General features: G+C 43.2%; 1 protein-coding gene across 3 annotated transcripts; it reads right to left on the bottom strand.

Annotated features, from left to right (window-relative positions):
• Window positions 1-1321: 1321 nt before the first annotated feature.
• LOC120917934 (NAD(P)H dehydrogenase [quinone] 1-like) lies at window positions 1322-23759 on the bottom strand. 3 transcript variants are annotated; one of them, XM_040329557.1, is made up of 6 exons: window positions 23723-23759; window positions 15885-16049; window positions 14205-14335; window positions 10222-10335; window positions 7348-7449; window positions 1322-1827 (listed from the first exon to the last, which is right to left on the bottom strand). In XM_040329557.1, the coding sequence occupies exons 1-6, from the start codon at window positions 23727-23729 to the stop codon at window positions 1513-1515; spliced, it is 834 nt and encodes a 277-aa protein (XP_040185491.1). In that variant the 5' UTR covers window positions 23730-23759; the 3' UTR covers window positions 1322-1512. The 3 variants fall into 3 exon arrangements, with proteins under 3 accessions (XP_040185491.1, XP_040185490.1, XP_040185492.1); XM_040329556.1 differs by lacking the exon at window positions 7348-7449 and adding an exon at window positions 3264-3365; XM_040329558.1 differs by lacking the exon at window positions 1322-1827 and adding an exon at window positions 6808-7225.
• Window positions 23760-23848: the final 89 nt, after the last annotated feature.

Genomic DNA, 23848 nt, shown 5'->3' with positions numbered 1-23848 from the left:
TTACGTCCAGCCCCATTCACGGACGACTTACGCAAACGACGTAAAATTTTCAAATTTCGACGCGGGAACGACGGCCAAACTTAACACTGACTAGTCCAGCTATTTGATGGAATAACTTTACGCCTGAAAACGCCTTACGTGAACAGCGTCTCTTTACTGCGACGGGCGCACGTACGTTCGTGAATAGGCGTATCTAGTCATTTACATATTCTACGCCGAACTCAACGGAAGCGCCACCTAGCGGCCAGCCTAAATATTGCACCCTAAGATACGACGGCGCAGGCCGTCGTATCTTAGCTAGGTTTAAGTGTATCTCAGTTTGAGAATACAATTAAACTTACGACGGCGCAGATTCAGAGTTACGTCGGCGTATCTACTGATACGCCGGCGTAAATCTTTCTGAATCTAGCTATTAGTTTTAGTTTCATTCATTTATTTTATTTTTTTTCGAGTCATTCTTTATGATCGAAATTCGTTATTTCAAATGAATTTGTAAATTCGAAAATTCAGAAATTCTAAATCTGAAAATTAAAAAAATCGGAAATTCAGAAATTAAAAATCTGAAAATGAAAAAATTTGAAGATTCGGAAATTCAGAAATTCGATGTCTCAAAATGTAAAAATGATAATAATTTAGAAATTCCAAAAATCACAAAATTCAAAAGAATAAAAATCCGAAATAATAACCAACTAACTAATAATAACTAACTATTAAATTATAGGTATTGGAAATTCCTTTCAAATTTTCTGTTAGTGAACGTAACGAATGTGAAGTTACGAATTATCTAATGATAGCTGCATCTAAACAAATGGAACTTAACAAACTAACAATAATAAATAATAATAATACGTTTTTATTTTTACTTTTATTAATTTGTTACGCTTCATTCGTTTAGATGCAGCATTTGTTATTTTCAGATAATTCGTAACTTTGGATAAATTGGTATTCGTTACTTTCACTAACAGCCACATTTGAAAGAAAAAATCCAATACCTATAATTTAATAGTTAGTAATAGTTATTATTAGTTAGTTATTTTAGTTTTTCAAATTTTTGGGGTTTTCTAATTTTCGTTCTTTAGAATTTTTGGATTTTCGTCCTTACTTTCAAATTTTCTAATTTGGGATTTTAAGATTTACACATTTTTGAATTTCGGAAAAATTCATTAAATGGGTTTTTGTTAATTCTAATATTTCCGATTAAACAAATTTGTTGAATTTCGGCAAGAAACAAATCTGGAACTAAAGAAATTGCACATGTCTAGTACAAATATTTGGTTGCAGAATACATATACTGTAGAAGCACAGAAGATATGGTATCCAATCAACGTCAACATTTCATGTTCTCATTATTGTACTGGAAACATGAAAAGGAAAGTCGTAATGGTTGCTGTTGGCTAAGGAACCATCCTTCTTTCAGACACACATAAACTAAGTACATAGTCACAGCTTTGTACTGTCTCCCGAGCCCCACCGGTGGCACAGTACTGCATCCCCTGAGTGCGCCATATACTCTTATGACAGCCTGGAGCCTTCTGCTTTCACCTGGCTGTCAGGCGGTAGAGGCTTCCCCAGGTTCTGCCCCACCGTCGGAGCATACTTGGATGCAGACAGCGACTCCTCCACCTCTTTCTTCAGTGAAAATCCACCAGAAAAGTCTTCGAAGTCTTTAACTGGAAGGTATTTGATGGGCTTTTCATCCCAGATAGTCTCCAGCCGCTTCTCCCAGCTCTTCAGTGTCTCCACGCGGACCTCCTGGGACACGTGAGCCACGCTGTATGAAATTTGGGGCGCCAAGACTTTAAAGCCACAGGAATTCAGAACACCGTTCTGCAGATAGAATGAGATCTCATGGTGAGTCATAGCAATAATCGTTGGGTCATGAAGATGTGATGCATGAAATTTGAGGGTGCCTGTCACTTTTCCTGCTGCCTACAACAGTGACCAGTTGGAGCTCCATAACCTGACCCAACTATAACACATGTCAACGTATCTGCCTCTTCATGATGATGGTGGACTGATGCGTTATATCTTTCTAAGGTATAATAACTAGAGGTATACTATATGGTCAAAAGTATTGGGACACCTGCCTTTGCACGCACATGAGCTTTAATGGCATCCCAGTCTTAGTCCGTAGGGTTCAATATTGAGTTGGCCCCGCCCTTTGCAGCTATAACAGCTTCAACTCTTCTGGGTTTAGGAGGGTGTCTATGGGAATGTTTGACCATTCTTCCAGAAGTCCATTTGGCACTGATGTTGAACGAGAAGGCCTGGCTCAGAGTCTCCGCTCTTATTCATCCCAAAGGTGTTCTATCGGGTTGAGGTCAGGACAGGCAGGCCAGTCAAGTTCCTCCACCCCAAACTCGCTCATCCACGTCTTCATGGACCTTGCTTTGTGCACTGGTGCGCAGTCATGTTGGAACAGGAAAGGGTCACCCCCAAACTCTTCCTACAAAGTTGGGAGCATGAAATTGTCCAAAATGTCTTGGTATGCTGACACCTTAAGAGTTCCCTTTACTGGAACTAATGGGCCAAGATCAACCCCTGAAAAACAACGCCATAATCCCCCCTCCCCCCACACCACAATCCCCCGTCCACCAAATGATTTGAACCAGTGCAAAAAGCAAAGTCCATTAAGACATGGATGAGCGAGTTTGGGGTGGAGGAACATGACTGGCCTGCACAGAGTGCTGACCTCAACCTGATAGAACACCTTTGGGATAAATATTCACTATTGTCACACTGATTCTCCTCCCGGCCAATCAGGAAGTGGTTTCCGAGACCTGTTTCCCAATTGGCCGAAATGAGAAACAACCCCCTTGGGCTAAGAGAAGGAGGGAGGAGATGCACGGCTGCCGTGATGCCGAGGACCGAGTGACCGACCCACCGACCGACAAGTCCAATCTTCTGGCCCCTCCATTCTGAGTGCTGTCTGCTCCTCCTGTGGCTGCAGAAGAGGGGAGAACACACCTATAGAGAATCGCCCTTGTTACACTGTGCACACCTCTCCGACATCGATCCCACCCTGCCAACGTCTGCTGACCTCATCAAGCTGACATCCCTGGGCCCGGAGCCTACACAGAGCCCCCTATTTTCTCCTGTTGGACCATCCAGCACAGCACAGGGTAAGAGAGCCGGTGACCAGGGGGTGACCGGCAGGTGGTCCATCTGCCCAAACGCTGGAGCACCAGCCACCACTTCTGGACAGGATGGGACATCAGGATGGGTTCTTATTCTTACGAGTAACAAAAAAGACAATGTCTTACCTGGAGTGGCCATAGAATGACATTTATGTCTCCATCTATTCCTGAAGGTGTGAACATTGATTGTAGGCTGCCAGTTGTGAATGAAAGCAAAGCTTTCTTATTCTGTAAGGAATACATGAAAAAAAAAAATGAAAACCAAATCTTAGGGTACCCCTTGCAGTCCATTATTCTCTGTCCCAGATCCTACATAGAGGGGTCATCTAGTGTCACATAAAACAAGAAGATCCCATTCTCATTATTAGTGGTGTTGTATTGTCCAGGTCTCCTTCTCTTTGGGAAATGACCACATCTAAAGCTGGCCACACATCTCCAGAATCAAACGTCCAGGACTGGTTTAAATATAACAGGACCAGCTTTGTAGATCAGCAAAAGAGAATGGGGTGGACTGATGCAATATAGGCAAACTTGGACTTCATCTCTCTCACTCTCTCATACTGGTCACTGGAAGGACAACATGGCACCTCATGGCAAAGAACTCTCTGAGGATCTGAAAAAAAAGAATTGCTGCTCTAGATAAAGATGGCCTAGGCTATAAGAAGATTTCCAAGACCCTGAAACTGATCTGCAGCACGGTGGCCAAGACCACCCAGCGGTATAAAAGGACGGGTTCCACTCAGAACAGGCCTCGCCATGGTCCACCAAAAAAGTTGAGGTCACATGCTCAGCGTCATATCCAGAGGTTGTCTTTGGGAAATAGACGTATGAGTGCTGCCAGCATTGCTGGGGGAGGGGTCAGCCTGTCAGTGCTCAGACCATACGCCGCACACTGCATCAAATCGGTCATGGCTGTCGTCCCAGAAGGAAGCCTCTTCTAAAGATGATGCACATGAAAGCCCACAAACAGTTTTCTGAAGACAAGCAGACTAAGGACATGGATTACTGGAACCAGGTCCTGTGGTCTGATGAGACCAAGATAAACGTATTTGGTGTCAGATGGTGTCAGGCGTGTGTGGCGACAACCAGGTAAGGAGGACAAAGACCAGTGTGTCTTGCCTACAGTCAAGCATGGTGGTGGGAGTGTCACGTTCTGGGGCTGCATGAGTGCTGCTGGCACTGGGGGGCTACAGATCATTGAGGGGACCATGAATGCCAACATGTACTGTGACATACTGAAGCCGAGCATGATCTCCTCCCTTCAGAGACTGGGCCGCAGGGCAGTATTCCAACATGATAATGACCCCAAACACACCTCCAAGACGATCACTGCCTTGCTAAAGAAGCTGAGGGTAAAGGTGATGGACTGGCCAAGCATGTCTCCAGACCTAAACCCTATTGAGCATCTGTGGGGGGTCCTCAAACGGAAGGTGGAGGAGCGCAAGGTCTCCAACATCCACCAGCTCCGTGATGTCGTCATGGAGGAGGGGAAGAGGACTCCAGTGGCAACCTGTGAAGCTCTGGTGAACTCCATGCCCAAGAGGGTTAAGGCAGTGCTGGGAAATAAAAAATAAATAAACCCAGTAGTGATCAAATACCACAGAAAGAAAGCTCTATGTGTGTGGGGAAAAAACATGGATATGTCAATCAACAACTAAATAAATTCAAATATAAATTATATGATCTTGTATTATATTATATGTTATATTCTGATTTAAAAAAAAACGTTTAGTATTTCATTTTAAATAATCTTCTTTTTCTATTTTTATATATATATATATATATATATATATATATATATATATATATATATATATATATATTCTAATTATATGTATGTATATATGTATATATATATATATATATATATATATATATATATATATAAATATTTCAAATTTTATATATATATATATATATATTCTAATTATATGTATGTATATATATATATATATATATATATATATAAATATTTCAAATTTTATATATATATATATATATATATATATATATATATATATATATATATATATATATATATATATACATATATATATATATATACATATATATGAATATAAAAAAAAACCAGTAGGATACATTTTGGACAAAATGTATAAAGAAATTGGATATGTTTTTTAACAGAAAGTAAAACATATTGTTTGTTTTTATTTCTTTTTTTTTTATATAAAAAATAAATAAACCCAGTAGTGATCAAATACCACCAAAAGGAAAGCTCTATTTGTGTGAAAAAAATATATAAATCTCATTTGGGTACAGAGTTGCATGACCGCGCAATTAGCAGTTAAAGTAGCACAGTGCTGAATAGCGAAAAAGGCTCTGGTCGTGAAGGGGGGGGGGGTAAAACCTTCCAGAGGCCAAGTCACACGGAAATAACACATATACAAAATGCAGCATGATGCCAGATGCACTCCAAACTTTTATTAGGATGAATTTGCCATTTTATTGTAGTGACATTTTTGGAAAACTGAAAAACATTTATTATTGATATACAACTTTTTTTAATGTTAAAATATTTCACTTCAAAACTTTTTAAATTTGTTATTTCTAATGAATTTGTAAATTCGAAAATTCTGAAATTCTAAATCTGAAAATTTTAAAATTAGAATTTCCGAATTTCCGAAAATCTGAAAATCTGAAAAATGTAAAAATTCCGAAATTCCAAATCTGAAAATGAGAAAATTCTGAAATTAGAAAATTCTGAAATTTGAAAATTCTGAAATTCAGAAATGCGAAAATTCGGAAATTTGAAAATAAGAAAGAAAATCCGAAAATTTGAAAGAACAAAAATCAGAAAATTCAAAAGAATGCAAATCCAAAATAATAACCAACTAACTAATAATAATAAACTTTAAATTATAGGTACTGGAAATTCCTTTCAAATTTGTCTGTTAGTGAACGTAACGAATGTGAAGTTCAGAATTATCTAAAATATTATCTAACATATGGAACTTAAACTAATAATAATAAATAATAATAATACGCTTTTTTTTTACTATTATTCATTTTAATTATTATTAATTTGTTAAGTTTCATTTGTTTAGATGCGGCATTTTTTATTTCAGATAATTTGTAACTTTGGATAAATTGGTATTCGTTACATTCACTAACAGCCAAATTTGAAAGAAAAAATCCAATACCTATAATTTAATAGTTAGTAATAGTTATTATTAGTTAGTTAGTTATTTTAGTTTTTCAAATTTTCAGGTTTTATAATTTTCGTTCTTTCTAATTTTTGGATTTTTGTCCCTATTTTCAAATTTTCGCATTTCGCATTTTAAAATTTGGGATTTCTTTTTCATTTTAAGGTTTACGAATTTTCGAATTTCGGGTTTTTGTTAATTCCGATATTTCCGATTAAACAAATTTGTTGAATTTCGGCAAAAAAAAGAATTTGGAACTAAACAAATTGTACATGTCTAGTACAAATATTTGGTTGCACAATACATATACTGAGGTAGCACAGAAGATATGGTAAGAAAACTGCCAAGGTTGGTCATTGTAAACTGTCTCAGGCTTATAAATGTCCAGAAGTCTTCTTTTACACATAGCAACCAATCAGATTCACCATTTCATGATCTCATTATTGTACTGGAAACATGGAAAGGAAAGTCGTAATGGTTGCTGTTGGCTAAGGAACCATCCTTCCTTCAGACACACATAAACTAAGTACATAGTCACAGCTTTGAACTGTCTCCCCAGCCCCACCGGTGGCACAGTACTGCATCCCCTGAGTGCGCCATAATATAGTCTTATTACAGCCTGGAGCCTTCTGCTTTCACCTGGCTGTCAGGCGGTAGAGGCTTCCCCAGGTTCTGCCCCACCGTTGGAGCATACTTGGATGCAGACAGCGACTCCTCCACCTCTTTCTTCAGTGATAATCCACCAGAAAAGTCTTCGAAGTCTTGAAGTGGAAGGTATTTGATGGTCTTTTCATCCCAGATAGTCTCCAGCCGCTTCTCCCAGCTCTTCAGTGTCTCCACGCGGACCTCCTGGGTCATGTGAGCCACGGCGTATGAGATTTGGGGCGCCAAGACTTTAAAGCCACAGGAATTCAGAACACCGCTCTGCAGATAGAATGAGACCTCATGGTGAGTCATAGCAATAACACCAGCCACCACTGCTGGACAGGATGGGACATCAGGATGGGTTCTTATTCTAACGAGTAACACAAAAGACAATGCCTTACCTGGAGTGGCCATAGAATGACATTTATGTCTCCAACTATTCCTGAAGTTGAGAACATTGATTGTATGCTGCCAGTTGTGAATGAAAGCAAAGCTTTCTTATTCTGTAATGAAAAATGAAAACCAAATCTTAGGGTACCCCTTGCAGTCCACTATTCTCTGTTCCAGATCCTACATAGAGGGGTCATCTAGTGTCACATAAAACATGAAGATCCCATTCTCATTATTAGTGGTGTTGCATTGTCCAGGTCTCCTTCTCTTTGGGAAATGACCACATCTAAAGCTGGCCACACATCTCCAGAATCAAACGTCCAGGACGGGTTTAAATATAACAGGACCAGCTTTGTAGATCAGAAAAAGAGAGTGGGGTGGACTGATGCAATATAGGCAAACTTGGACTTTACCTCTCTCACACTGGTCACTGGAAGTACAACATGGCACCTTGGCATCATGGCAAAGAAGATTGGCAAGACCCTGAAACTGATCTGCAGCACGGTGGCCAAGACCATACAGCGGTAAAACAGGACGGGTTCCACTCAGAACAGACCCCATCATAGTCCACCTAAGGGGTTGAGGTCACGTTCTTAGCGTCATATGCAGAGGATGTCTTTGGGAAATAGACGTATGAGTGCTGCCAGCATTACTGCAGGTATTGAAGGGGTGGGGGAGGGGTCAGCCTGTTAGTGCTCAGACCATATGCCGCACACTACATCAAATTGGTCTGCATGCCTGTCGTCCCAGAAGGAAGCCTCTTCTAAAGATGATGCACAAGAAAGACCACAAACAGTTTGCTGAAGACAAGCAGGCTAAGGACATGGATTACTGGAACCATGTCCTGTGGTCTGATGAGACCAAGATAAACGTATTTGGTGTCAGATGGTGTCAGGCGCGTGTGGTGGCAACCAGGTGAGGAGGACAAAGACAAGTGTGTCTTGTCTACAGTCAGGCATGGTGGTGGGAGGGTCATGGTCTGGGGCTGCCGGCACTGGGGGGCTACAGATCATTGAGGGAACCATGAATGCCAACATGTACTGTGAAATACTGAAGCAGAGCATGATCCCCTCCCTTCAGAGACTGGGTCACAGGGTAGTATTCCAACATGATAATGACCCCAAACACACCTCCAAGACCACCACTGCCTTGCTAAAGAAGTTGAGGGTAAAGGTGATGGACTGGCCAAGCATGTCTCCAGACCTAAACCCTATTGATCATCTGTGGGGGGTCCTCAAACGGAAGGTGGAGAAGCGCAAGGTCTCCAACATCCACCAGTTCCGTGATGTCGTCATGGAGGAGGGGAAGAGGACTCCAGTGGCAACCTGTAAAGTTCTGGTGACCTCCATGCCCAAGAGGGTTAGGGCAGTGCTGGAAAATAATGGCGGCCACACAAAATATTGACACTTTGGGCCCAATTTGGACATTTTCACTTTTGTTGCCAGAGGTTTAGACATTAATGGCTGTGTGTCGAGTTATTTTTAGGGGACAGCAAATTTACACTGTTATACACTCACTACACAACATTGTAGCAAAGTGTAATTTCTTCAGTGTTGTCACATGAAAAGATACAAGGAAAGATTTACATTAATGTGATGGGGTGTACTTACTTTTGTGAAATACTGTGTGTACCTAAGTAACAAAACTTCATTTTTTTTAATATATTATTTTCTTATAAAAGTAAAAGCGGCCAACATAAAACTAGTGCCATATCTGACAATGTTTCTCATAAACTAACACGATTCGGCACTACGTCGCTTTAACTGACAATTGCGCGGTCGTGCGACGTGGCTTCCAAACAAAATTGGCGTCCTTTTCTCCCCACAAATAGAGCTTTCTTTTAGTGGTATTTGATCACCTCTGCGTTTTTTTTTTGTTTGCGCTATAAACAAAAAAAGAGCAACAATTGAAAAAAAAAAATATTTTTGACTTTTTGCTATAATAAATATCCCCAAAGAAAATATATAAAAACAGCAATAGCGATCAGTGCTATAAAAATGCACGGATTACTGTAAAAAATGACACTGGCAGTGAAGGGGTTAACCTCTAGGGGGCGCTGTAGGGGTTAAGTGTGCCCTAGTGTGTGATTCTTACTGTAGGGGGGCCTGGCTGGGCGTGTGACGTCACTGATCGTCGTTCCCTATGACAGGGAACAGTCGATCAGTGACAAGCCACAGAGAAGAACGGGGAAGGTTTGTTTACACTTACCTCTCCCCATTCTTCAGCTCCTGTGACCCGATCACGGGACATCGGCGGCGATCGGGTCCACAGGTGCCGCGGGCACGGTCATGGAGCTTTGGACCGGGTCCCACGACTGGGTTCCTAAAGGGGACGTACCTGTACGTCCTTGTGCCCAGCCGTGCCATTCTGTCGACGTATATCGGCGTGCGGCGGTCCTTAAGTGGTTGAGCAAGTTGACTATTTTGTTTGCATTCATAGCCGCCTGGGGCTGCTTGTGGCCCTTGGTCCACAGGTTGGGCACCGCCGACTTATGCCTTGTACACACGAACGGAGTTTAGAAATAGAACATGTTTTGGAAAAAAAATCCTATCAAAAATTACGATCGTCTGTGTGGAACTCCGACGGAGAAAAAAAACACGCATGCTCAGAATCAAGTCGACGCATGCTCGGAAGCATTGAACTTAATTTTTCTCGGCTCGTCGTGGTGTTTTACATCACCGTGTTTTGGGGCGGTCGGAATTTGGTCTGACAGTGTGTATGCAAGCCAGCTTGAGCGGAATTCCGACTGGAAAATTCCATCGGATTTTACCCCATCGGAAATTCCGATCGCGTGTACGGGGCATTAGACAGTTAAAAGGAAGTCTCAGACAGGTACAATGTGTTGCCTGTATTCATTGCAATGGCCGATGTTCACTTCTTCTTACCTTGAATGGTCCTTCGGAGCACAAGGTCTTATAATTGTAGGCAAAATCCAAACACAACACTCGCTCAAACCATCCTTTCATTATGGCGGGCGTCCCGAACCAATACAGGGGGAACTGTAATACATAACACATAGCTTGTATTATCTTTGTCCTCTACATATAAAGCATTATTATAGCACTGTACATAAAATACTAATCTAATACCCATGACAAAACCCCAAACAGACATCTACAGAAAGATAAGAGGGCAAATAATCTAATAGATGGGGGTAGCATTGGGTCAAGCTTCTGTGATTGTTTCATGTACACTACCAATCTGCCCATTACTTTGTTGGGCAGCCTGACTAACCAATATTAACCAATAGGGGGAGTCAAGTGCGGGGTTGGTAAGCGTAATACAGAGCAGCGCGGGTTTCAGGAGACCAAAGCTGATGTGCAGAATGAAGCAGATCTGTCAAACTTCCTAAATCTGGCCATACTAGGGCCCAGATTCTCAAAGCCTTACGACGGCGTATCTCCAGATACGCCGTCGTAAGTCCGAATGGCCGCCATCGTATCTATGCGCCTGATTCATAGAATCAGTTACGCATAGATTTGGCCAAGATACGAGCAGCGTAAATCTCCTACGCCGTCGTATCTTGGGGTGCATAGTTACGCTGGCCGCTAGGTGGCGCTTCCGTTGATTTCCGTGTCGAATATGTAAATGAGCAAGATACGCCGATTCACGAACGTACGTACGCCCGTCGCAATTAGTTACGCCGTTTACGTAAGACATACGCCGGCGTAAAGATAAAGCTGGTCTCTAGGTGGCGCAGCCCATGGAAGGTATGGACGTCGGAACAGGCGTATCTTTTTACATCATTTACGTAAGTCGTACGCGAATAGGGCTGTGCATAAGTTACGTTCACGTCGTAGGCAGTGTTCGACGTATCTTAGGCTTTGTATCTGACGCATGCGCACTGGGATACAGCCACGGACGGCGCATGCGCCGTTCGTTCGAAGCGTAATTTACGCGGGGTCATGCTTAATTTACATAAAACACGCCCACCTCTTCCACATTTGAATTACGCGCGCTTACGCAGGCCGATTTACGCTACGCCGCCGTAACGTAGCTTTGTGAATCCAGCACTTGCCTCTCTAAGTAGCGGCGGCGTAGCGTAAATAAGATACGCTACGCCCGCACAACGTAATGCCGCCCTACGTGAATCTAGGCCTAGGTTTTCAACGACGTTCATACGAACATTCGTGTAATAAATTCTCAGCACATCCAATGACTTGACGAATGTTGTTCAAAAGTACTTCAAAATTTAGTTTTAGCTTTTTACATTCAGTTTTTGAATGAACAGACTTTCTCAAATTAGAACCACCTACGCCATTCATTCAAGAAAAAATGCCCATCCTTCTACTTCAAATTCATTCAAGAAAATATTTCCATACTTCTTCGAATTCTCTACGAGAACCACCTATGCCATTCATTCATTCATTCAAGAACAAATTTCCATCCTTCTCCTTCTAATTCATTCAATAAAAAATGTCCATCGTTCTCCTAATTCATTCATTCAAGAAAAAAATTCCTTCCTTCGCCTTCAATTTTCATTTATTCAAGAAAAAAATTCCTGCCTTCTCCTTCGAATTCATTAATTCAGAACAAATTTCTATCCTTCTCCTTTGAATTCATTCATTCAAGAAAAAAATTCCATCCTTCTACTTCAATTTTCATTTATTCAAGAAAATGTTTCCATCTTTCTCCTTCAAATTCATTCATTCAAGATAAAAGTTCCATCCTTTTCCTTCAAATTCATTCATTTAAGAAAAAAAATCCATCCTTCTTCTAATTCATTCATTCAAGAAAACATTTCCATCCTTTTCTTTCAATTTACATTCATTTAAGAACATTTATTCAAGAAAAATTTCCATCTTTCTCCTTCGAATGCATTCATTCAAGAAAACATTTCCATCCTTCTTCTAATTTATCCATTCAAGAAAACATTTCCATCCTTCTTCGATTTTTATTAATTCAAGAAAACATTTCTATCCTTCTCCTTTTTTTTGTCATCGCTGCGTTCGAAAACAAATGTCAATTTGACCCCCAATAACCATTAGAAAATCTTACTATTGTATGGCCAGCTTTAGACTTCTCAACAATTATGTCTATCCCTTTCAGGTTTTTTCCTTTTTGGTTGTTTACATTATAAGCCCTGCTGCTAACTTAGAATTCATTCATTCAGAACAAATTTTCATCCTTCTCCTTTGAATTCATTCATTCATTCAAGAAAAAAATTCCATCCTTCTCCTTCAATTTTCATTTATTCAAGAAATTTTTTTCCATCTTTCTCCTTCAAATTCATTCATTCAAGATTAAAGTTCTTCTAAATCATTCATTAAAAAAAATTCCATCCTTCTCCTTCTAATTCATTCATTCAAGAAAACATTTCCATCCTTTTCCTTCAATTTTCATTCAAGAACATTTATTCAAGAAAACATTTTCATCCTTCTTCTAATTTATTCATTCAGGAAAAAATTTCCATCCTTTTCCTTCAATTTTCATTTATTTAAGAAAAAATTTCCATCCTTCTAATTCATTCATTCAAGAAAAAATTTCCATCCTTTTTCGATTTTTATTCATTCAAGAAAACATTTCCATCCTTCTCCTTTTTATTTTGTCATCACTGCGATCGAAAACAAATGTCAATTTGACCCCCAATAACCATTAGAAAATCGAACAATGTTCCTAGACAATGAATGGTTTCGAACACAATTTTACTATTGTATGGCCAGCTTTAGACTTTGCAACAATTATGTCTATCCCTTTCAGGTTTTTTCCTTTTTGGTTGTTTACATTATAAGTATAAGAAACTTGCCAGCCCTGCTGCAAACTAATAATAAATAACAATGAAGATGTGCAATATATATTAAAAGTGCTAAATAAATAGTCCAAGTGGATGAAAAAACTAAATATATATGAATATTGATGGATGAAAGGGGGGTGAATGGAAAATGTATGCTTGTGCCACATCCAGTATATATGAGAAAATGGGTGGACTTTTAAGGCACTAATAGTATTCCAAAATATACAGGATATTGAGAGTAAACAAATATAGTTTTATTCACAAATGTACAGTTGGGAATAAAACTATATTTTTTTACTCTCAATATCCTGTATATTTTGGAATACTATTAGTGCCTTAAAAGTCCACCCAGGGGAACCCCTTTTTTCTTTTCTGAATATTGATGGATGGTCTTCTTATACAAAATGTGCATCAAATTTCACTGTGAAAAGGATTAATAATGGTTCTCATCAGCAACACCCACATGACAATGGATGTACAAATAGGGTCAGTAGTCAGCGGATGCCACCATCTGCTGCGCCAACTACGCAGACTCATTCCCTTTATCCCGAAAGAGGACATTGCAGTCGTGGTGGGTACAATTATCAACTCCAGACTTGACTATGCGAATGCCCTTTACCTCGGACTCCCAAAATACCAAATCACTCGTCTGCAAGTCGTTCAAAATACGGCCGCTCGACTCGTGACTGGGAAAAAAACATGGGAATCAATCTCAGCTTCACTGAGATCCCTTCATTGGTTGCCAGTAAAAGACAGAATCACTTTTAAGGCTCTCTGTCTGACACATAAGTGTGTTCAAGGAAATGCCCCCCAATATCTATGCGAAAATTTTTTATTTCACAACCCCAATCGCGTTCTGCGATCCAACAACCAAAATCTACTCCAGATACCCAAAGCTAGATACAAGTCCAAAGGAGAACGAAGATTTGGAATCCAAGGACCTAGACTATGGAACGCTCTACCAACCAGCATCCGAATGGAGGTGAATCACCTGGCCTTCAGAAAAAAACTCAAAACCTATCTTATCTGAGGGCAAAAGTACAGTAGGGAAAGGATACTAAGCGCCCCGAGGCGATTCAGTTCGCATGTGTTGCGCTATATAAGTTTCTCACTCACTCACTTCGATAGACATACCTGGAAAATGATAAGGTCGGCCATTTCAATCTTTTTCTGTTCTTCAACGATGTCTTTGGTGAGGCGACCTTCCTTCCACGCTTTTGCAGTCTCCGATCCATATTTGAAATGATTTGGATCCTTGGGATTACCTGCGGAAATAATAAAAAAAATTACAATCAGGTCTATCCGCTATCCGATATACGTCGGCAGAATGGCACGGACAGGCAGATGGGCGTACAGGTACGTCCCCTTTACGCCCACCCGCCCCCCGCAAGCTCCGTGAGTCCGACCGCGGGTCCCATGGACTCGATGTCCGTGGGGATACCCGCGATCTACTCACGGAGAGGAAGAACGAGGGAAATGTTGATGTAAACAAGCATTTCCACATTCTTCCTAGTGACAGGACACTGATCACCGGTTCCTGTAATTGGGAGCGGTGATCAGTGTCATGTCACACATAGCCCATCCCCCTACAGTTAGAACACATCCCTAGGACACACTTTACCCATTCAGAGTCCCCTCCTGGTTAACCCCCTTCACTGCCAGACAGTAATAAGTGCACATTTATAGCACTGATCGCTGTGTAAATGTGAATGGTCCCAAAATAGCGCCAAAAGTGTCCGGTGTGTCCACCATAATGTCGCAGTCACGATAAAAATCGCAAATCGCCCCCATTACTAGTAAAAAATTTAAATATTGATAAAAATGCCATAAAACTATACCCTATTTTGTAGACGCTATAACTTTTGCGCAAACCAATCAATATACGCTTATTGTGCTTTTTATTTACCAAAAATATGTATAAGAAAACATATCAGTGTTATATATTTTTTGGGGATATTTATTATTGCAAAATTTTAAAAACATTGGGGCAGATCCACGTACAGCGGCGCATTATTCCGCCGGGCGTAGCGTATCTAAGATACACTACACCTCCGTAACGTACTTTTTTTTTCCGAATCCTCAAAGAATCCGCGCCACAAGTTACGGCGGCGTAGTGTATCTTTGGCGGCGTAAGGGCGCGCAATTCAAATCGATGTGATGGGGGCGTGTTTTATGTAAATACGTCGTGACCCCGACGTAAACAACGTTTTTTTTTGAACGGCGCATGCGCCGTCCGTGGGGGTATCCCAGTGCGCATGCTCGAAATTAAACCGGAACAAGCCAATGCTTACGACGGTGACGTCATTCTACGCAAATCCCTATTCGCGAACGACTTACGCAAACGACGTAAAAAAATTAAAATTTCGACGCGGGAACGACGCCCATACTTAACATTGAGCACGTCACCATATAGCAGCTTTAACTATACGCCGGACAAAGCCGAACGCAAGGGGCGTAAAAAAATGCGCCGCCCGGACGTACGTTGTGGATCGCCGTATCTAGCTAATTTGCATACTCGACGCGGAATTCGACAGAAACGCCACCTAGCGGCCAGCGTAAATATACACCTACGATCCGACGGCGTACTAAGACGTACGCCTGTCGGATCGATCCCTCATTCCGTCGTAGGAGGCCTACAGAGGAATGAACTGCCATTTCGTGAAACTGCAATAAAGTTTAAAAAAAGTAAACAGTAAAATTCATTTAATTTACGACAGCGCCCACCAGTGGCTGGCGGTGGGAACGCGCCCTCCCTTCCTACACATAATATAATCGGTAATATTATAAAGCAGTAGATTTTTTTGAATAAATTACCTGTGATGTCATCTCGTGATGTCACGGGATTGAATTGCATTGCGTAGAGGTCAGACTCGATCACGTTCCATCCCTCCTTCTTCAGGACCGTCACTGCCGCCTCCTTCATAGCATAATTAAAAGAAGTGCGCTCCTGGTGAGCTAAGACAATCAGCGCCGTTTTCCCTGGGAACAGATGGACATGACAGTTCCGTATCAAATGTCACTTTACGCATTGGCATAACTCTTTAGGCCCAGTCTGTCTGCACAGTATGGTCACTTGCTTACTTGGAATCATTCACAGGCAGCTTAACTCTTCACTAAGACATAGAAGTTCAATCCAATACTATTTTACTTCAGATGCCCATCCGTGTCGCCTTTCAGTGCCCATCAGTGTCGCAGCATCAGTCCCTATCAGTGCAGCTTATCAGTGCATCCTTAGCAGTGCCCATCAGGGCAGCCTCATCAGTGTCCATAGTATATCAGTGCCCATCAATGCAGCCTCATCTGTGCCCATTAGTGTCCATAGTATATCAGTGCTGCCTTGCAGTGCCCATCATTGCAGTTTATCATTCCCCATCAGTGCAGCCTCATCAGTGCCGCCTATCAGTGCAGCCTCATCAGTGCCCATCAGTGCAGCCTCATCAGTGCCCATCAGTGCAGCCTCATCAGTGTTGCCTCATCAGTGCCCATTAGTGTCCATAGCATGTCAGTGCTCATCAGTGCAGCAAATCAGTGCTGCCTTTCAGTGCCCATCATTGCAGTTTTTCAGTGCCCATTAGTGCCGCAGCATCAGTCCCCATCAGTGCAGCTTATCAGTGCAGCCTCATCAGTGTCCATAGTATATCAGTTCCTATCAATGCAGCCTCATCTGTGCCCATCAGTGTCCATGGCATATCAGTGCTGCCTTTCAGTGCCCATCATTGCAGTTTATCAGTGCCCATTAGTACCACAGCGTCAGTGCAGCTTATCAGTTCTGCCTTAGCAGTGCCCATCAGTACAGCCTATCAGTGCAGCCTCATCAGTGCCCATTCGTGTCCATAGCATGTCAGTGCTCATCAGTGCAGCAAATCAGTGCTGCCTTTCAGTGCCCATTATTGCAGTTTATCAGTGCCCATTAGTGCCACAGCATCAGTCCCCATCAGTGCCGCTTATCAGTGCAGCCTCAGCAGTGAGCATCAGTGCAGCCTCATCAGTGCCCATTAGTGTCCATAGCATGTCAGTGCTCTTCAGTGCAGCAAATCAGTGCTGCCTTTCAGTGCCCATCATTGCAATTTATCAGTGCCCATTAGTGACGCAGCATCAGTCCCCATCAGTGCAGCTTAACAGTGCCGCCTCATCAGTGCTCATCAGTGCAGCCTCATAAGCGCACATCAGTGAAGAAGAAAAATGACTTATTATTTTCAATGTTATAATAGAAATAAAGAACGTTTTTATTTTCAAAATTGGCCTCATCAGTGCAGCCCATCGGTGCCTCTCAGTGTCACCTTATCAGTGCCTCTCAGTGTCACCTTATCAATTCTCATCAATGAAAGAGAAAAATTACCTGTTTGGAAAATGTTATAACAAACTATGAAAAACATATTTTATTTTTTCACTTTTTTAGTCTTGATTTTTCATATGTTTAGCAAAAAAAAAAAAAAGAACCCCCCCCTCAGTGGTGATTAAATACCACCAAAATAAATCTTTGTCTGTCTCAAAAAAATGATGTGACTGTCCTATGGGTACAATGTCACGTGACCGCGCAACTGTCACTCCAATCTGACAGCGCAGAGAGCTGAAAACTGTCCCGGGCAGGAAGGAGGGGGAAGTGGCCGGGATGGAAGGGGTTAAATACTGTGTAATGTATTAGGGACCTGGCGCTGTGAAAGTGGCCGTGGAGTTTGACCGGGACGCCGTGTACACCGAGCACGTGTCTGACGAAGGCCGCTCCATGCAGAAGACGGACAGAAGAGGTAAAGGGAAAGGGAAAGGCCGCTCCATGCAGAATACGTACACAAGAGGTTATGTGAGGGGAAAGGGAAAGGCTGTCCCATGCAGAATACGTACGGTAAAGGGAAAGGCTGTCCCATGCAGAATACGTACGGTAAAGGGAAAGGCTGTCCCATGCAGAATACGTACGGTAAAGGGAAAGGCTGTCCCATGCAGAATACGTACGGTAAAGGGAAAGGCTGTCCCATGCAGAATACGGACGGTAAAGGGAAAGGCTGTCCCATGCAGAATACGTACGGTAAAGGGAAAGGCTGTCCCATGCAGAATACGGACGGTAAAGGGAAAGGCTGTCCCATGCAGAATACGTACGGTAAAGGGAAAGGCTGTCCCATGCAGAATACGGACGGTAAAGGGAAAGGCTGTCCCATGCAGAATACGTACGGTAAAGGGAAAGGCTGTCCCATGCAGAATACGTACGGTAAAGGGAAAGGCTGTCCCATGCAGAATACGGACGGTAAAGGGAAAGGCTGTCCCATGCAGAATACGGACGGTAAAGGGAAAGGCTGTCCCATGCAGAATACGGACGGTAAAGGGAAAGGCTGTCCCATGCAGAATACGGACGGTAAAGGGAAAGGCTGTCCCATGCAGAATACGGACGGTAAAGGGAAAGGCTGTCCCATGCAGAATACGTACGGTAAAGGGAAAGGCTGTAACATGCAGAATACCTACGGTAAAGGGAAAGGCTGTCCCATGCAGAATACGGACACAAGAGGTAAAGGGAAAGGCTGTCCCATGCAGAATACGGACGGTAAAGGGAAAGGCTGTCCCATGCAGAATACGGACACAAGAGGTAAAGGGAAAGGCTGTCCCATGCAGAATACGGACGGTAAAGGGAAAGGCTGTCCCATGCAGAATACGGACGGTAAAGGGAAAGGCTGTCCCATGCAGAATACGGACGGTAAAGGGAAAGGCTGTCCCATGCAGAATACGGACGGTAAAGGGAAAGGCTGTCCCATGCAGAATACGGACGGTAAAGGGAAAGGCTGTCCCATGCAGAATACGGACACAAGAGGTAAAGGGAAAGGCTGTCCCATGCAGAATACGGACGGTAAAGGGAAAGGCTGTCCCATGCAGAATACGGACACAAGAGGTAAAGGGAAAGGCTGTCCCATGCAGAATACGGACACAAGAGGTAAAGGGAAAGGCTGTCCCATGCAGAATACGGACGGTAAAGGGAAAGGCTGTCCCATGCAGAATACGGACACAAGAGGTAAAGGGAAAGGCTGTCCCATGCAGAATACGTACGGTAAAGGGAAAGGCTGTCCCATGCAGAATACGGACGGTAAAGGGAAAGGCTGTCCCATGCAGAATACGGACGGTAAAGGGAAAGGCTGTCCCATGCAGAATACGTACGGTAAAGGGAAAGGCTGTCCCATGCAGAATACGGACGGTAAAGGGAAAGGCTGTCCCATGCAGAATACGGACGGTAAAGGGAAAGGCTGTCCCATGCAGAATACGGACGGTAAAGGGAAAGGCTGTCCCATGCAGAATACGGACGGTAAAGGGAAAGGCTGTCCCATGCAGAATACGTACGGTAAAGGGAAAGGCTGTAACATGCAGAATACGTACGGTAAAGGGAAAGGCTGTCCCATGCAGAATACGGACACAAGAGGTAAAGGGAAAGGCTGTCCCATGCAGAATACGGACGGTAAAGGGAAAGGCTGTCCCATGCAGAATACGGACACAAGAGGTAAAGGGAAAGGCTGTCCCATGCAGAATACGGACGGTAAAGGGAAAGGCTGTCCCATGCAGAATACGGACGGTAAAGGGAAAGGCTGTCCCATGCAGAATACGGACGGTAAAGGGAAAGGCTGTCCCATGCAGAATACGGACGGTAAAGGGAAAGGCTGTCCCATGCAGAATACGGACGGTAAAGGGAAAGGCTGTCCCATGCAGAATACGGACGGTAAAGGGAAAGGCTGTCCCATGCAGAATACGGACACAAGAGGTAAAGGGAAAGGCTGTCCCATGCAGAATACGTACGGTAAAGGGAAAGGCTGTCCCATGCAGAATACGGACGGTAAAGGGAAAGGCTGTCCCATGCAGAATACGGACACAAGAGGTAAAGGGAAAGGCTGTCCCATGCAGAATACGGACGGTAAAGGGAAAGGCTGTCCCATGCAGAATACGGACACAAGAGGTAAAGGGAAAGGCTGTCCCATGCAGAATACGGACAGAAGAGGTAAAGGGAAAGGCTGTCCCATGCAGAATACGGACGGTAAAGGGAAAGGCTGTCCCATGCAGAATACGGACACAAGAGGTAAAGGGAAAGGCTGTCCCATGCAGAATACGTACGGTAAAGGGAAAGGCTGTCCCATGCAGAATACGTACGGTAAAGGGAAAGGCTGTCCCATGCAGAATACGGACGGTAAAGGGAAAGGCTGTCCCATGCAGAATACGTACGGTAAAGGGAAAGGCTGTCCCATGCAGAATACGGACGGTAAAGGGAAAGGCTGTCCCATGCAGAATACGGACGGTAAAGGGAAAGGCTGTCCCATGCAGAATACGGACGGTAAAGGGAAAGGCTGTCCCATGCAGAATACGGACGGTAAAGGGAAAGGCTGTCCCATGCAGAATACGGACGGTAAAGGGAAAGGCTGTCCCATGCAGAATACGTACGGTAAAGGGAAAGGCTGTAACATGCAGAATACGTACGGTAAAGGGAAAGGCTGTCCCATGCAGAATACGGACACAAGAGGTAAAGGGAAAGGCTGTCCCATGCAGAATACGGACGGTAAAGGGAAAGGCTGTCCCATGCAGAATACGGACACAAGAGGTAAAGGGAAAGGCTGTCCCATGCAGAATACGGACGGTAAAGGGAAAGGCTGTCCCATGCAGAATACGGACGGTAAAGGGAAAGGCTGTCCCATGCAGAATACGGACGGTAAAGGGAAAGGCTGTCCCATGCAGAATACGGACGGTAAAGGGAAAGGCTGTCCCATGCAGAATACGGACGGTAAAGGGAAAGGCTGTCCCATGCAGAATACGGACACAAGAGGTAAAGGGAAAGGCTGTCCCATGCAGAATACGTACGGTAAAGGGAAAGGCTGTCCCATGCAGAATACGGACGGTAAAGGGAAAGGCTGTCCCATGCAGAATACGGACACAAGAGGTAAAGGGAAAGGCTGTCCCATGCAGAATACGGACGGTAAAGGGAAAGGCTGTCCCATGCAGAATACGGACACAAGAGGTAAAGGGAAAGGCTGTCCCATGCAGAATACGGACACAAGAGGTAAAGGGAAAGGCTGTCCCATGCAGAATACGGACGGTAAAGGGAAAGGCTGTCCCATGCAGAATACGGACACAAGAGGTAAAGGGAAAGGCTGTCCCATGCAGAATACGTACGGTAAAGGGAAAGGCTGTCCCATGCAGAATACGGACGGTAAAGGGAAAGGCTGTCCCATGCAGAATACGGACACAAGAGGTAAAGGGAAAGGCTGTCCCATGCAGAATACGGACGGTAAAGGGAAAGGCTGTCCCATGCAGAATACGGACAGAAGAGGTAAAGGGAAAGGCTGTCCCATGCAGAATACGGACACAAGAGGTAAAGGGAAAGGCTGTCCCATGCAGAATACGGACACAAGTGGTAAAGGGAAAGGCTGTCCCGTGCAGAATACAGACACAAGAGGTAAAGGGAAAGGCTGTCCCATGCAGAATACGGACACAAGAGGTAAAGGGAAAGGCTGTCCCATGCAGAATACGGACGGTAAAGGGAAAGGCTGTCCCATGCAGAATACGGACACAAGAGGTAAAGGGAAAGGCTGTCCCATGCAGAATACGGACACAAGAGGTAAAGGGAAAGGCTGTCCCATGCAGAATACGGACGGTAAAGGGAAAGGCTGTCCCATGCAGAATACGGACACAAGAGGTAAAGGGAAAGGCTGTCCCATGCAGAATACGGACACAAGAGGTAAAGGGAAAGGCTGTCCCATGCAGAATACGGACGGTAAAGGGAAAGGCTGTCCCATGCAGAATACGGACACAAGAGGTAAAGGGAAAGGCTGTCCCATGCAGAATACGTACGGTAAAGGGAAAGGCTGTCCCATGCAGAATACGGACGGTAAAGGGAAAGGCTGTCCCATGCAGAATACGGACACAAGAGGTAAAGGGAAAGGCTGTCCCATGCAGAATACGGACGGTAAAGGGAAAGGCTGTCCCATGCAGAATACGGACAGAAGAGGTAAAGGGAAAGGCTGTCCCATGCAGAATACGGACACAAGAGGTAAAGGGAAAGGCTGTCCCATGCAGAATACGGACACAAGTGGTAAAGGGAAAGGCTGTCCCGTGCAGAATACAGACACAAGAGGTAAAGGGAAAGGCTGTCCCATGCAGAATACGGACACAAGAGGTAAAGGGAAAGGCTGTCCCATGCAGAATACGGACGGTAAAGGGAAAGGCTGTCCCATGCAGAATACGGACACAAGAGGTAAAGGGAAAGGCTGTCCCATGCAGAATACGGACACAAGAGGTAAAGGGAAAGGCTGCTCCAGCTTTATAGGAAAGGCTGAAATATGAATGTATAATAGGTGTATGATCTGACCGGACATACAGGAGTTCCAGGGGATGGGAGAGGCTCTGGAGAAGTCCCGTAGGCGAGCGCGGGAGGAGGTACACTACACTAGAAGTAAGGGGGCAGTAAAACCCAGCGGTTGAGCTGCAGTTTTACCATCCCCCAACCACTCCCACTATAACTGCAGAGACAGAATCTGGGGGTGCGCACATACAATGGTGAAGCATCACGGTTGCAGCATTGAATTATATCACCCTAGTATTCACGTGAATGGGGCCGCTCTGCAAAGTGCCCTGTACCTGCGTGCAATGCGTGCAGGGCCGCCATCAGGGGGGGTAAAGACAGTACATATGTAAGGGGCCCGGAGCTCCCCAGTGCCCCGGATGGCAACCCCCCCTTTTTTAAAGAAAAATTATAAAAAAAAAAAGACATAAAAAAAATGTTATTTATATATTTTTTTTTTTATTAAAGGGCCCAGAGGTCCCCAGGGCCCGGGATGGCAACCCGCCTTTTTTTTTATTAAAAAATAAATATATATTTTTTAATATATTTTTTTTATTAAGGGGAGGGTTGCCCCTTAATAAAAAAAATATATTAAATAATATATATTTATGTTTTAATAAAAAAAAAGGGGGGGGGTTGCCATCCGGGGCCCTGGGGACCTCTGGGCCCTTTAATAAAGAAAATAAAAAAATATATAAATAACATTTTTTTAATGTTTTTTTTTATAATTTTTAAAGAAAAATTATAAAAAAAACATTTAAATATTTTTTTTATATATATTTTCTTTTATTAAAGGGCCCAGAGGTCCCCAGGGCCCCGGATGGCAATCCCCCCCCCTTTTTTTTTTATAAAAAACGTTTTAATTTTTTTTATATTTTTTTTTATTTTTTATTTTTATTAAAGGGCCCAGAGGTCCCCCCTTTTTTTTTTTTTTTTTTTATAAAAAAATAAAAAAAACATTTATATATTTTTTTTATATATAAACATTTTTTTAAATTTATTTTTTATTTATTTTTTAATTAAAATTTTTATTAAAGGGCCCAGAGGTCCCCATGGCCCCGGATGGCTACCCCCCTTTTATATATATATATATATATATATTTTTTTTTTTAGGGCAACCCCCCCCCCCCAATTCACGGCACCCCTCCACTTCTCAATTTTTTCAATTAGCGGCGGCACCCCCTGCTTCTTAATTCGCGGCAACCCCCCCCCCCGCTTCTCAATTTGAGGTGGCAGAATCCCCCCCCCCGGTTCTCAGACGAGTCACAATCAGTGAAGGGGTGAACTTGCAGCAATTCGTCTCTGGACAGCCATAACCCTACAGAAACATTGGCAGATTCTGCCCGGTACTCACCAGCCATGATTTCCTATCAGGGATCCTATAGGACGTTGAAAATTGTGAAAAGGAAGGCGGACGGGCTTTATATAGGAATTGTTGAGAACGCTTCTCACCGTGACAAGGTGAAAAGTGAGGGAAGCG

This window comes from Rana temporaria, chromosome 11, assembly GCF_905171775.1.
Source record: "Rana temporaria chromosome 11, aRanTem1.1, whole genome shotgun sequence".
Lineage (NCBI taxonomy): Eukaryota > Metazoa > Chordata > Amphibia > Anura > Ranidae > Rana > Rana temporaria.
The sequence above is the reverse complement of the archived record's forward strand: the minus strand, read 5'-3'. Positions and strand labels throughout refer to the sequence as shown.

Excerpts from the sequence above, each read along its gene's own strand:
- LOC120917934 (XM_040329557.1), bottom strand. Across the intron at positions 14,336-15,884 it reads ATCACGAGATGACATCACAG|GTAATCCCAAGGATCCAAAT; the intron begins GTAATTTATTCA and ends TTATTTCCGCAG. Across the intron at positions 7,450-10,221 it reads GCTCCGAAGGACCATTCAAG|AATAAGAAAGCTTTGCTTTC; the intron begins GTAAGAAGAAGT and ends TTTTCATTACAG.